Genomic DNA, 16,399 nt, shown 5'->3' on the forward strand with positions numbered 1-16,399 from the left:
TTGATAAGAATGTTGTTTATTGGTCCAGTGGTGAGGATTTTTGTTTTCTTTACATTGAGATGTGATCCATACTGTAAGCTGTGCTCTTTGATCTTCATCAGTAAAATGTTTTAAGTCCTCTTCACTTTCAGCAAGCAAGGTGGTATCATGTGCATATCGCAGGTTGTTAATGAGTCTTCCTCCAATCCTGATGCCACATTTTTCTTCGTAGAACCCAGCTTGTCGTATTATTTGCTCAGCATACAGGTTGAATAAGTATGGTGAAAGAATACAACCTTGTCGTACACCTTTCTTAATTTTAAACCATTCAGTGTTCCCATGCTCTGTTCAAACAACTGCTTGTTGGTCCAGGTACAGATTCCTCATGATGATACGATTAAGGGAGATTAAAATTAGAATGTTTTATACTTTTGCATCATTAAAAATAGTTAAGGGCACTTTGATCCTTGAAAGCGACCAAGACATAACATTGTATTATTATTTTGTGTCTATACATATATTTAGAAACTAGGCATTCTCAGTTGCTAGGGAACTTGCTGTTAAAAAACTGAGAGAACACTTAACGGCAAAAAGTACACACAGATAAATCATACTATGTCACAAAATTAAAATTAGTGTAATTGATTTTGTTGGTATCTAAAACATTTGTGACTATGAATCTTTTTTCCAGCCTGCATTACTATTGAAAATGTAATGAATTTACTCCTGTTAGCCAATAAATACAGTGAAATTATACTAATGATGATGATTGATAAATGTAACATATTCTTTTAATCCCATATCTCATTATTATGTGCAATTGTTGTTATTGTTATGTGCCATGGAGTCAGTTTTGATTTACAGCAATCCTGTACAGGGTTTTTGAGACTTTGAATCTTCATCTTGTGGACACTAAACAACAACAACAACATGTAACATATACATTGTTGTTGTTGCTGTTGTTTAGTGTTACGGAGCCAGTTCTGACTCATAGTGACCCTGTGTGGAATTTTCAAGGAGCGTTGTGGTTCAAACCGACATTGCAGTCCAGTGCTTTTTCCTACAGCTAGCTCCACATCAGGACATGGTCATGTGTCCTGGATTCGGTTCCGACTCATAGCGACCCTGTACAGGGTCTTTGAGGCTGTACATCTTTACGGGAGCAGAAAGCCTCATCTTTCTCCTGCGGAACAGCTGGTAGTTTTGAACTGCTGACCTTGTGGTTCACAGCCCGATTCGTAACCACTATGCTACCAGAGCTCCTTAGTGTGGCACTATAGGATAAGCACTAAACGTCAAGGTCATTTGAACTGCAAGGTTGGTGGTTCAAACTCACCAAGTGCTCCTTGGAACCCTATACAGGGTTGCTATGAGTCAGAAGTGACTTGATGGCACTTATCAACAATAACAACTAAGATATTCATAGATTTTGGGATTAGAATGTGAATATCTTTGAGGGCCTGACACCATCATCATTACTGTTGCACAATAGTACTTGAATATGCTTTTCTCCTTTCTTGCTCATCTGAAAGGACTGTGAAATGTCTCTGCACCCTTACATTCTGCTGAAACCAATGGGGATTCAGGGAGTGAAGGGGCACTTCAGACTCACTGTCTGAATACACTTTGTTGCCATTGTCACCTTTTACTGCTCTGAACAGTCTTTCTTCCATTGTGATTTGAAATGAACTTAAGCTACCTCCTCTCTGAAAACCTATTACTGAACCCCAGAGTTCTCATTCACAAATAATTTATCAAAAGTATTTTTTAGGTTTGTTAAAGTAAACAATAGAATGTATGTGAAACATCTGACAGAGTGTTATAGGTATCTTCCTAAAAGTGATTGCTAATAATAATCTTTTAAGTCATCCTGTAGGGTAAGCACTGGACTGCTAACCCTAAGGTTAGTTGTCTGAGCCCACCAAATGCTCAAATGGAGAAAGATGAGGCTTTCTGTTCTTGTAAAGCTTTACAGCTTTTGAACCCTATCCAGGGTTGCTATGAGTCTGAATGACTTGAAGGCAATTAACAACAGCAACATGTCATCCAAGATTTGGAAACATATATACTGTACAATAAGCATCTCTGGGCTACCTATATATTCATTGCATGTAGTAAGTTTAATTTCCAAAATATTTTTTTAGGATAGACTGTTAGGCAGTTAAGGAGCCCTGTTGGTGCTGCAGGTTAAGTACAAGGTTGGAGGTTCAAAGCCACCAGTTACTCTGTGGAAGAAAGATAAGGCTGTCTACTCCAGTTTAGATTTGGAAGCCCTATATATGTCAGTGGTTCAAAGTTACCAACTGCTCCTTGGAAACCCTATACATGGTTGGTTGCTATGAGTTGAAATGGACTCAGTAGCAGAGTTTATTTTTATTTATTTATTTATAAGCAGTTATTCCAATGTGTGGAGTCCAGGTGTGGTGCTGTAAGATAAGCACTGGACTGCTAATGGTCAGTTCTCTCTCCTAATAAGCATCAAATCTACTTCTTTATCCCTTCAGCTGAAATTCAGAGATCCAGGACTATCATCTGCATCTATTTCATTTATTTATCTGTATCTTTGTTGTAGAGGATCCCTGCTGCCTTTCTGCCTAGGCCACCATCTTACCACCTACCCATAGACATTACAGCTTTGTAACATAGTCTATGTAAAAACAAAACAAAACATAATAAGTTTTTGCACTCTGGGTCTGAGTAAGAGACAGTGAGAGAAAATGCTGTGATGTTGTTGTGTGATGTTGTTAGGTGCCATCAAGTCAGTACTGACTCATAGTGACCCTATGCACAGCAAAACGAAACACTGCCCAATCCTGGGCCAACCTCACTACTGTTGGATTATATAATTTAGTTGTGATTGGTTAACACAGTTGACTGTCACTGTAAAACTTGGAACTCTAAGGTGTATAAATAACACGAGCCATCTCCAAAGCAGAGATAGGGATCTCATTACTATCAAAGAAGAAAAGTCAGTGGTCAAGCACATTTTTGGACCCTGAGATCCCTGCATATTGAATCCGCTTGACCTGGACCCAAAATCTGTGACACCAGATGAGTGGCAATGGAGCAGCAACCAAAGAACCAAGAACAAGAGCATGAGCCACACAGTAGGCTTCCCAGTCCACAGAGCAAATAAACCTCAATTTCTTTGCATAGGAAGCTAGCTTGCAGAATGGGTGTCTCCAGGAACTTAAGGGTCGGTGTGGAGCAGCTAGGTTTGCTGAGTGACTTCAGGCTGAGGATTATGGTAGAATGGTGTGCCCTATGTTATGTTGCTGGAATGTAAGTTACCTTTGAACTGCAAGATTGGAGGTTCATATTAACCAGTCACTCCTCAGAAACCCTGTACAGGGATGAGTCAGAACCGACCCGATGTCACTTAACAACAATAATAATAGACATGTGTCAATTGGACAATGAATAAGGAAGGCTGTAAAATAATTGATACATTTGACTTATGGTGTTGGAGAAGACTTTTAAAAGTACCACAGACTGCTAGAAAAACAAACAAATCAGTGTTGGAAGAAGTACAGTCAGAATGGTCCTTAGAATTCAGGTTGACAGACTTAATCTCTTATACTTTGGACATATTATCAGGAGTGACTGGAAAAGGACATTTTCCTTGGTACAGTGGAGCTTCAGTGAGAAAGAAAGTGGAGCTTCAGTGAGAAAGTGGAGCTCCGGAGAGATGGATTTCTAACACTAGCAGCAGCAATGGACTCAGGCTTAATGATTGTGAGAATGATGCAGGACCATCTTAACAGCAGCCCTTGCAAGCATTCCATCATGCAATCTGTAGCATCATTTTTATCACCAAGGCCATATTTTCCACCTACTGATCCTTTCTCTTTGTTTCCAGTTTTCACATGCCAATAACCAGTAATTATCAATGCATCCTGATTGTATGTTTGATTAATTTCAGTCTGAAGAAGTTGGTTATTGTTGTTGTTAAGTCTATTCGAGTTGTATAGGGTTTCCAAGGGTTTGAGCCTCCGACCTTGTGATTAGCAGTTCACTGCTTATTCTACATTCACACACCTGACTCTAAAGAAGTTGGTAGAAGAAGGACAATGCTATGTGCGATAGGATAATGTCCATGCAACTCAAGAGAGACCAGTTAATGACTATTAATCAAATTTACACATTAACCGCTAAAACCAATGATGAAGACATTGAAGAACTTTGTATGGACATTATTATATCATGGATTGTATTGTACTTCAAGATAGATTTTAAATGATCTCTTTGATGATTAATGGAACACCATTCTCCTTCAATTTGTCATTCTTGGCATAATAAATCATATGATTGTCCAGTTTTAAATGGCCAATACCAATCTATTTCAGGTTCTAATGCCTAGGATGGAGCCCTGGTGTGGTGCTGTAGGATAAGCACCCAACCTCAAGCTTGGTTTGAACCACAGGGTTGGTGGTTCAAACTCATCAGCTACTCCTTGGAAATCCTACACAGGGTCGCTATGAGGGGAAACCAACTCTAAAGCATTTAACAACAACTATGCCCAGGATATAGATTTTTATGCATTCCATTTAATTATTAATGTTATTAAAAAGAACTATTAATGTTATTAAAAAGAACTACTTCCTGTGAAGTACATCATGCTTGGTAAAGTAAATGACCAGTGAAAAAAGAGAGACACTCATAAGATGGATTGACACAGTGGTTCCAACAATGAGCTCAAAAGCAGTATTATGAAGATACTGTAGGACCAGGCAGTGCTAAGTTCTGTTATAATAGGGCCGGTATGGGTCAGGACTGACTCAACTGCACCTATCAACAATAACAACAACAACATATAACAAAATAAATATGTTTTGAATCCATAGCTGAAATAAAATCACACGAAGTTAAAGGTTAAATAACTATGGGGAAATCATAATAATTTGAATAAGCTAACTAATTTTAGGAGTGAGCATTTGATTTAAATCTTTAAAAATTATTAATTTTAACCAGCCCTGGTAACATACTGCAGGACAGTGCACTGGATTGCAAGATCAGTTTAAACAACAAGGTTGGTGGTTCAAACTCACCAGACACTCTTTAGCAACCCTGTACAGGGTCACTTTGAGTTAGAACTGACTCAATGACACTTAGCAAAAATCAGTTAAATAAAAATATAAAACCATAAGTTTATTTAAAATGAGTACATTCTGCTATAAATCGGTATTAGCATATGTGTGTGTGTGTGCGCGCGCATGTGCTTGTATGTGTGCCTGTGTGAAGCCATTGTTCACTAGTAGCTGTATACTTAACTGAGAAGAGACAATAGAACTTGTGGATAGTAAAAGCAGAATTTGGCGTTCAGCCAGAATAAAAGCAGGGTTGAACTCATTTTTGTATATGCCTGGATTCACTTCTCACAAGATGATAAAAACCTGTTAGGTCCTGGCTTTCAAAGATGGTTTAGTCATGCATGCGCACCCCATCTGTTGGGTACATGAGGGATTTCCATTTCCACTCAGCCCTTCAGCCACAAACATAGCAACTGGTTTCTTGTTGTTGTCACTGTTGTTGTTTTTTCCCCTTGCCACCCTCCTACCTTCCCCTTTTAATTATTCCTCTCCTGCTGGTGTGTACAGGTGTAAACCAGGTTCAGTTTGCATTACTTCTTCCAGAGACACTGAGGTGAGCCACAAATGTAGTGGAGTTTTTCCTTAGCTACTTAACTTATTGTCAGTTTAGTTTGATTCAATAGTTTTTAAAAATGCACTGTTACAGTTTTAATTAACACTTTAAGGAAGACCTTAGTGACCTTCCAGTTCTGTGTCTGTTTAACTGTCTTTGAAGCTCCATATGTCGCCCAAGGGAACCTTAGCAACACCATTCTCCCTCTCTTACATATACATGTGTGTGCATGCATGTGCACATATGCACACTTAATTCATAAGCTTTTTTAAACTTGTGGTAGTAGAGAAGTAAACCAGTGGGAAGTCTTCTTAAATATATTCTTTGTTGCATTTGATTTTCTACTATTTTTGCTTATCACCTACACCCTCTTGGTTTGACCCCACTCCCCCACTCCCCCACCCCTCCACCCAATCTCCAGTTCTATTATCTAGAATAGTCTTCTGTTTATTTAAAGACCTGAAGTACTTAATACCAGGTTTTGAGTTTGGGGGTATAGATTCAACCCACAAACTTGCAAACACAAACCATGTTACAACATGCTTTGCAACCTGATAATGTAACTTACTATTTGGGCCAGCTGAAGTTCTTAGAGAGAGAGAGAACAATACATATATGTGAAATATGTGTGCATAATATATTTCAAATATTTTTGTTGTCATTGTTGGTTCATTCCAATGAGTTGGTTCCAATTCGAAGCGACCCTGTATAAGGTTACTAAGGATCATCTGGTGTATTTGAACTGCCAATCTTGTTACTTGAAGTCCAGTACTGATCTTATAGTACCATACCAGGAGTTCATTTCAAATATATATTCATACCTATGACATATATTGTTGTTGTTATTAAGTACCCTTTAGTTGGTTCCAACTCATGGTGACTTTCTATAGAAGGAGTAGGGAATGTCCAGGCCATAGACTATATATGGCCTGTGAAATCATTTGTTCTGGCCCTGCCAAGGCAACTGCAGTTACAGCCATTACATTGTTGTTGTTAAGTGCTGTCGAGTCAGTTCCAACCATAGTGACCCTGTATAGGGTTTCCTAGGAGCGGCTGGTGATCTTGAACTGCTGATCTTTCAGTTCAAACCAACATTGAAGTTCAGCACATTAACCCACAGTGCCACACCAGGACTCCAGCCATCACATTAGGGGTGAATTAATTAAATGTTCGACCAAATATACCAGGCTAATTTTGATAATTGTGTATGGTTGCAAATTATCTAAATTGCTCTTGTCAGTAAAAAGATTCTCCATCTCTTCTGTATAGGGTTTACAAGGAGTCGCTGGTGAGTTTGAACTGACGTCTTTGCGGTTCAAACTGATCATGCAGTCCATTGCTTTATCTTACAGTACTGTACATATATGTGGACTGAAAGATTGGCTTGAACTGCAAGGTCAGTGCTTCAAATTCACCAGCTCCTCCTATACAGGGTCTCTATGACTCAGAACTGTCTCCATGGCACTTAACAACAAAACATATATGTTGTTGTTACTGTTGTTAAGTGCCATTGAGTCAGTTCCAACCCACAGTGACCCTGTATAGGGTTTACGAGAAGCAGCTGGTGAGCTTGAACTGCCAACCTTGAGGCTGAGGTTCAAGCTGACTTTGCAGTCCAGTAGTAAATCAGTTGTTGTAGTTTTAAATACGTTCTATTGGGAACTTGTGAAACAAAATACAATGATTATTCTTATTAGTTTTCTTTTTCCTTCACACAGATTTATGAGAAATACCAAGATTTGTATACGGTTGAGCCCAATAATGCACGTCAGCTGGTGGAAATTGCAGCAAGGGATATTGAGAAACTTCTGAGCAACAGATCTAAGGCCCTGGTGGTGAGTTTAGATCGGATGTGTCACTTGATTATTTCCCATTACTTACTATTGCTTGTTTTTCTTTCTTGATTTGAAGACTTTCTCGTGTATGCTTACTTTCACCTAACTTGTTCATAAAAGGAGATATAGTTTTCTTGTGAACTCAAAAGAATCCATTTCTAGTTATTAGTTTATTTTTACATTATTAGGCAATTTGACATATAGCAGTAATGGATATAATTGATACATGTGTATATTGATATGTATGCAAGTTATGAAGCATAGCAATAAAATGAACAGGCTGTATCTGTCATCCAACATAAAATCCAGAATACTGTCAATACATGAAAATCTTCCTGGGTGCTAAGTATTTACACTTCACCCAAACTCCATGTAAGAGATGGGAAACACATTTGATATGTGGTTAATTATTCCTTCGCTTGTAAAAACAGTTGTTTTTCAAATGCTTTGCCAAATAAGATACATATTAATGAGTTTATCAGCTTTGTTAAAATTATATCATACCATATATGGTGGTGGCGGTGTGCCGTGTAGTCGGTTCCGATTCGTAGCGACCCTTTATACTTCTTCTGAGGCTGTAAAACTTTGTGGGAGCAGAAAGCCTCATCTATCTCCAGAGAAAAAGCTGTTAGTTTCAAAATGCTGACCTTGATGTTAGCAGCCTGATTCATAACCACTAAGTGATAGAGTCTTTAGAAAAATTTCCATTTTCAATCAAATTTATGCTCTTATGATTCACCACATGATTGTGCTTACTTTTAATTCATTTATACTCACAGGGCTAAATATTTTTAAGAGGCTGTATCTCTATTTCTTTATCTCTCTTGGTAAATTACTATTTTGATTTATTTCTAGATATGCTGTGTTCTGACGCATAGCCATTCTTTTTAAAAACTTTCCAAGGCTGTAAATCTATGCAGGAGCAGAAAACCTCATCTTTTTCCCACAGGGCTGCTGGTAGATCCAAGCTGCTGACCTTACAGTTAGCATTCAACTAGTAAACAACTATGCTACTATGCATAGTGCTTCTGAACTTTTAAAAGCATATGTACAAGAATTTTTGTAGGGTCAAAATTCGGTGGTAAAATTGCTCCGTTATAGAGTGTGAACAAAGCTTTACAAATTTATAACACTTGTTTTAGAAAATAATTGTATCAATTTAGACTTTAGTTTGCTACTGAGTTGGTTCCAACTCACAGTGACCCTGTATAGAGTTTCTGAGGAGCAACTTGTGGGTTTGAGCCGCTGACCTTGTGGTTAGCAGTCCAGTGCTTATCCTACAGCACCACAAAGTAAAAGTCCCTGTTTTTCCATATTGTGGTCAACATGTGGCAATATAAGATCTCTTAATTATTGACAATCAATAGGGTGCTGCTGTTAAATGTCATTGATCTGGTTCTAGCTTATAGTAACCCTGGTTAGGAGTCCTGGTGGGGCACTCTAGGACATGCACTGGACTGCTAGCCACAAGGTAAGTGTTTCAAATTCACCAGCCACTCTTCAGAAACACTATGCAGTGTCATTATGAGTCAGAACCAACTTGACGGCCCTTAGCAATACCAACATTATAGGCTTTATGAGTTGTCTATAGGGCAATTTTGAAATTCCTGTTTACTTAATACTCACAATTCAAATATTTAGCTAACTGTATTTTACGTATATCTGAGATAGACTATATGTCCTCAAATGGACTCTGACTCATAGCAGCACCATCTCTGTCAGAGTAGAACTGTGCTCCAGTAGGATTTTGGTAGCTCAATTTTTGGAAGTAGATCATTGGACCTTTCATCTGAGGTGCCTTTGGGTGGAGTTAAGCATTTAACCTTTCAGTTTACAAGCAAATATGTTACAAGTTTTCATCATTCAGCAATTCCATACTATCTTGACCCTTTTTTGTTAGGGTTGTTGTTGTTAAGTGCTATTAAATCAGTTCCAAGTTATTAGCGATCCTGTATAGGGCATCCAAAAAGTAGTTGGTGGGTTTGAACCGCCAAACCTTAGGTAAGCAGGTCAGTGGTTATCCTATAACAACACACTGAACTGTTTGCTAGGGCTGTTGTTGTTAAGTGCCATTGAACCAGTTCCAAATCATTGACACTGTATAAAAATCTTTGTAAATTATGTATTATTTGTAGTTTTCAGGATCTTGTTTTATTGTAGAAGAAGAGTCTATAATGCCATCTTGCTAGGAGTTAAAAATATACATATTATATATTATATATAAAGGAGCTCTGGTAGCATAGTGGTTACGAATTGGGCTGCTAACCTCAAGGTCAGCAGTTCAAAACTACCAGCTGTTCCACAGGAGAAAGATAAGGCTTTCTGTTCCCGTAAAGATTTACAGCCTCGGAAACCCTGTTCAGGGTTACTATGGGTCAGAACTGATTCTAAGGCAATTAACAACAATATATATATAAATATGACAAGACAACCTTTATGAGAAAATGCAGAGCGTTATTATCTTCACTATGGGGGATGTGTGAGCACAAATAAGCATCCATTTAGAAATGTAAAACGTGTTTATAATAAAATTTTATCTTATAAAAATAAAGTGCTCTCTACTTGAGTATGCTGAGTAATTAACATTCTAATGACAGAAATAATTGCATAGATTTCATTTTTCCTCTGTGTGAAGGAGGTAGGCAATCTGGACATCACAGAGCCACGAAAAAGGTTTCAGAATAAGGTAGGATGTACCATGCCTTAATTAGATTGCAATAAAAGCTTCTTGAGACTTCCGTTTTTATCATTTGAATTGAAGCCCAAGACACCTGCTACATTATTTGAATCCTGTGGGGCATCTTAAGTGTGATGGCTGAATTCAGAAGACACAATGACTAATTAAAGGTAGAATTACTTAGACTGTATGTCAAAGAGAAAGATTCATGCTTGCTTTAAAATGAAATTCTTTATTTTGCTTCTTTTATTTCACCAAAATAGAAAACAAGAGAAATATTTTGAGACTAATTGAAAAACAGGTGTTACTTTGTACTCTAAATGAATGTAAGATGGCATTACTAATTTATTTCTATTTTTGTTGTAAGCTTATACTTTGGGAGACACCTGAATAAAACAAACATAAATTTTTCTAGGTGGGGTGCCAATGTAATACCTTAAGTAAATATACTGGGGAAAAAATCATGAATATGTAAATCTGTGGTAGATAGTAAAATTTAGTATCAGACTTTATTGTGGGCTTACTACATAGCATTATGTAATTTAATTCTCACAATAATACTATGTTCTGGATACCATTATTAGTTACATTTTTAAAAGAAGAAACCTGTTTTTCAAGGGTTCCAGTAACTTGCCCAAAGTTACATATTTAATGAGAAGTGTAGTCTGGTATTTTTCAAATTTACTTGTGTATGGCAATTAGCCACAATGCTTGTCAAATGCAAATCCTTATTCAATAGATTTGGTGTGACCTGCTGCATCTCTAATAACTTCCCACTGGAAACCTAGTACAAAGACTACACTTTCAGTAGTAAGGATGTGAGCTGATTCAAACTCAGATGTTCTTGACTTCAGTCAAGACCTTTATTCTTTCTTACCTATTACACAATTGCATCTTTTGGCATAAAGAAGTATATAATCATAACAATGATGACTGGGTAGTATACTATAAGCTACTACTTATCTAGACTGATTAAGAATTTGATATTTCAGTTGACTAATTTTGAAGGCTGCAAATTTTCAATGAATTATACATCAACTATCCATTTGAAAAATAAGATGAAATAAAGTACCTGATATTGAAGGAAATACAATTTTTATCACAATTTGAATATTCTTAAAACCTTCAAGATCTCAAATTTATCAACTAAATATATTTTTTAATGTTTATAGATCTTTGAGATAAGTAAATTTTATTATTTGACTTCTTAAATGTGTACTAAAGAAATTGCTTATCATTGCATATGTGACGGGGAGCAAGGTGGCTCTGCAGAAAAAGCACTAGACTGTGAACCACAAGTTAGTATTTGGTTCGAGCCCACCAGCAGGTCCTTGGGATGACCATGATAAGGCTATGAGGCTTTCTGCTCCTACAAAGATTACCAGCCTCAGAAACCCTATACAGGGTGATTGAGTCAGAACAGACTTGAGAGCGCTTCACAACAACAAATACACGTGACTGCTCTTTTTGTTTTTAAAAGAAATGACCCAGAGACTATTTTTAGTGCAATGATTGCTTTTCAATATCTGAAATAACTTAGAGTGTGCATATATGCACATTTTATATATTTGAATATTAAATTTTAATTGCCATTTTCAACTTGCTGGTTAAAAACTCATAATTTATTTTACAAATTAATGTTTTCCTTTGTGCATTACAAGTTTGATAAGTATGTGTTTGATTCTGTATAAATTTCAATTTTTTATAAGTTTGATAGCACTCATTTTGTGCTGTGGTCTTCTGATTGTCTCATTAACCTGCTTTAGGAAAAGCTGAAAGAAAAATTGATATAACATTTATATTAATTACCTTAGCTGTAATATCATGTATTTAATTAAAAAAGATACTTGCACTTAGTTTGAATTTTTTTTTTTTTTCTTGTGGCTATTTAAAATCATGATAAAACTTTGATGGTTCATATTCATTAGGTCCTTTCTAAACTCCTGTGAAGTAAAAACATTAAACTTTATTCACTTTTGCTTTATAAAGGAGACTACTTTGAGAAGACTAAGATTCTTATCCAAGACTCCATAGGTAATGAGGCAGTGGTAGAATTCAACTTTAGCATTTTATCTACGTATTCAGTTTTCTTCCCTCTAAGCCCAAGCGGTGTGGCACTGTGGGCTAATGCATCAGACTGCAAAGTCGTTTGAACTGCAAGGTCAGTGGTTCAAGCTCACCAGCTGCTCCTTGGAAACCCTATACAGGGTCGCTATGGGTCAGAATCAACTCGATGGCACTTAACAACAAGCCCAAGCTCATGTTGATAGTAATTTCAATCATTTTATTTCCAAAACATATATGTTAAAATAATGATTTTTCTGATCACTTCCTATATCTATGTATTGTATTTATAGACATTTACAAGCAAAACATAAACAATTTGTCACTATGATTAACATTCATTTTAGTCTGAGGTAGGAGGAAATATCTGCAAGTGTTAATGAACAGTTCATGAGAGAAAGCTTTTCAATAAGACAATCTAAACTTTAGAGACGCCTCCTGAGAGACAAAAATCAGTGTTCTCATTGTTCACCAATCAGACCAGCCAAGGGGATCTACTGAGGAAATGAAGGTCTCCCAGCAGTTTTCACAAAGAAAGTAGGATCACCGTTATAATAAATTTTTCTAGTGACAGCTTTCCAATTGTTTCATATCCTGTGCCCCTCTGGTTGTCCTGCTAACTTTAATTAAAACAACTCTAATCTGCTATGAAACTTTAAATGCTTTAACATGCCCTTTTACTCAACCTAGATATTTAGATTATGATTATAAAATGAAAAAAGTTATCAAATGACTGTTTACGCGATATTTCTGTGGAATGATTTGTTAAGTGCTGTTGAATCGGTTCCAACTCATAGTGACCCTGTATAGGGTTCCAAAGAGCACCTAGTGGGTTTGAACCACTGACCTTGTGGCTAGCAATCGATTGTTTCTCCTTCAGCACCACACCAGTACTAGATCACTGTTATTTAACTGAAGAGTTCTCTTTGTTATTTCTTAAGCTCTTGGACTAATAATTCTTAATATTTCAGGTGTATTTGTGATCTCTATAGAATTAGCTAAACATGTACTTCTCCAGCAGAGATTTTTTTTTTCCTCAAAAATCATTATGAAATCCAAGAAAAATCACAGCAAAGAAAGTGAGAAAGAGATTCAAAATAAAAAATTTCTCAGAGACCCTAAGACAAGTTTAGAAAGGTCATTGTTTATGACCATTGTTGTTGTTGTTGTTAAGTGCCGTCGAGTCGGTTCCGACCCATAGCGACCCTGTACAGGGTTTCCGAGGGTGTAAATCCTTATGGGAGTAGAAAGCCTCATCTTTCTCCCGCGGAGCGGCTGGTAGTTTCGAACTGCTGACCTTACGGTTCGCAGCCCGATTCATAACCACTACGCTACTATGACCATTAGAAGTCATTAATTCACTTTTGTGAGAACAACTTTAGTATCGGAAAAGAATAAAAACCAGAATGATTATGAGGATTGGTAAATGAGAAATTGGCCATTGTCTGCATTTTTATGAAATTTGGTAGGATTCACTTATGATGCGTTCTTCTTCATGCATATTTTGTCCATAGAATCCTTTCGTATGCGGCTTGGATTTTTACTTTACTTTTTTCAAGTTAAGAAATGCTGAGCATGTTCTTCCCTTTTGGTTTTTGAACTCCAGGTCTTTGCATATTTCATTATAATACTTAAGTTTCTCTTCTTGAGCTGACCTTTGAAATTTTCTGTTCAGTTCTTTTACCTTCTCATTTCTTTCATTTGCTTTAGCATCTCCTATGCTCGAGAGCAAGTTTCAGAGTCTTTTCTGACATCCATTTTAGCCTTTTACTTCTTTCTTTAAAAATTGGGTCCACAAAATGTGTATTCAACCAGTTATTGTCTATATAAAGAGTTTCCCAAGATTTCATATAAATTTTGGGAACACAGTGTAGAGACTATTCAATTTAAGGAAGGAGAGGAAGGAAAACAAACAGTTGTTCTCTATTGTCTTTTTAGACTCCTAGTGTGGCATTATAACATAAGCACTGGACTGCAAAATGCAGGATCCACAGTTCAAACCCACCAGCTGCTCCTTGGAAATCCTGCATAGGGTCGCTGTTAGTCAGTATGAGCCTGATGGCACTCAACAACAACAACCACTCCTTGGCACAGTGGTAAAGTGCTCATCTGATAGTTAAAAGGTTCGAACTCTCCAGCAGCTCCAGGGAAGAAAGGTGTGGCAGTCTGCCTCCATAAAGATTTACAGCCCTGGAAACCTTATAGGAGAGTTCTGAGTCCCATATGATCCCTGAGTCAGAACTGACTAAATGACAGTCAGCTGATTTTAATATAATTACATGAATAATCAAACCAGCTTTCTCTTAATATGGCACTACGTGGAGCTCTGGTAGCGTAGTGGTTACGAATCGGGCTGCGAACCTTAAGGTCAGTGGTTCGAAACTACCAGCCGCTCCACGGGAGAAAGATGAGGCTTTCTACTCCCGTAAAGATTTACAGCCTCAGAAACCCTGTACAGGGTCGCTATGGGTCGGAACCGATTCGACAGCACTTAACAACAACAACAGTAGTATAAAAAGCAGTAGCATAAAAAGACTATTGAATTAATCTAGGATTGAGGATTGGCAGAGTAAATTTTGTAAAACATCAAGAACATTTAAGATTTAGTCTACGAAAGTTGATATTATTTGAACTCATGAAAGGTAGGCCTCATAAAGTACAGGAATTAAAATTCAAGAATTGTAAGTTTATGGGGAACGGTGGAAAAACAAAATACGTTGTAATAGATACAATTTTTTTAATTAAAGAGATCTTAGTGATAACAAGGTACGAACATTAGTTTGAGTGGGTTCCTTCAGTAAGAAGAGGGAGCATTTTGATCTTTGAATAATAAGGAGCATTTATTGAATGCTGCTATACTCTAGATAATTCGTTAGGTTATTTCCAAACATTTGTAATCTAATTCTTATTCAGCAAATTTGGCATAATTGTTCTTATATTACAAATGAAAAAGTAGAAAATTCAGGTAAGTTTAATAATAATTCAAATGCAATTATATATATATTTAAAAGTGCATGTGTTTCCTTCCTCTAAGAATGAAACTCATAGGGAACACACGAGCAGGCATGTAAGTAAGCTTGCTGGTGCCCATGTTGGTCTAGTGGTGAGGGGGAAAGGCAGCAATGAAGAAACGGGCTGAGTTAAACCACATTCCACAGACTCCCATGGACCTGGAGATTAGAGAGAGAAGAAGAAGGGCTGGTTGGTCCAAAATATGGTGAGACCTGGGGACACCCAAGCCTGTGGACACATAGGTCCAGAGCTGAGAGTGAAGCAACCAGATGTTATGGATAGGGATGGGCAATTTAGATACTGGCTACCTAAAATAAGGGGGGTGTTTGTTGTTGTTAGGTGCCATCAAGTAAGTTCAGACTCCTAGCAACCCAATTTACAACAAAAGGAAACAGTGCCTGGTCATTTGTTATCTTTACAAGTCTACACACATGGGGCTGCCAGGAGTCAGGGTCAACTCGGCTTTTACTAGCAAAAATAATTTGTTAATATCAAACTGTTTGATGTTAATAACTTATCCATATAGAGAGTTAAATGTCATTTAGTGTTCTGTTTCTACATGTTATTAACTTTATTTTTCTGCTGATGTCTATATTTTTCTTTTCCACATTAACCCCTTACTATCCTCCACTGAATTATGTGAACTCTAAACCTCCATTTCTGAGTTTATTTCTCACTTTTACTGTGTAATATGTAGGCAGAAGCCCTTTGTAAAAAGTCCAAAATACAATTCTAGCTCTTTTTGGTTCCCAGAAGTTCTTTTGAGTTTATCTTTGTGGCTTTTTGATCTTTTAAAATTGAGTGCTGTATTTGCAAATATGAGCAAATATGTACTTTCCTTGAATCCCTCTGACACAATTTTTCATTAGAATGATGGAATGCTCTGTTAATTTAATTGAAATATCATAGGAATTATAGAAATTAATTTTTCTGGCCTTCTCATGTTAAGCCGGTGAATGTCTGACTACCCAGGTTATAGATTCGACAGTTCTTTTATGATTATGGCTTCACAACACAAATCACTCATTACTGTTGCTTACTTTAGCTGCTGAGAAATTATTTCTAAAATTCATATCCTCATCTAATTGAAACCTTTTTCTTTCTTTCTCTTTCTTTTCCAATCCCCTATGTCTTTGCGTGGCACTGTGGGTTAATACATTGGACAGCAAGGTCAGTTTGAGCTGGAAGG

General features: G+C 37.0%; 1 protein-coding gene across 1 annotated transcript in view; it reads left to right on the plus strand.

Annotated features, from left to right (window-relative positions):
• The window catches only part of CACNA2D1 (calcium channel, voltage-dependent, alpha 2/delta subunit 1), a 560,165-nt gene that overhangs the window by 146,499 nt on the left and 397,267 nt on the right, over window positions 1-16,399 (plus strand). The window contains exon 3 of the mRNA XM_006834341.1: window positions 7,341-7,457. Within this exon, the coding sequence (XP_006834404.1) occupies window positions 7,341-7,457 (117 nt within the window). The remainder of the gene's footprint in view (window positions 1-7,340; window positions 7,458-16,399) is intronic.

The sequence above is a fragment of the Chrysochloris asiatica genome, unplaced genomic scaffold, assembly GCF_000296735.1.
Source record: "Chrysochloris asiatica unplaced genomic scaffold, ChrAsi1.0 scaffold00010, whole genome shotgun sequence".
Classification (NCBI taxonomy): domain Eukaryota; kingdom Metazoa; phylum Chordata; class Mammalia; order Afrosoricida; family Chrysochloridae; genus Chrysochloris; species Chrysochloris asiatica.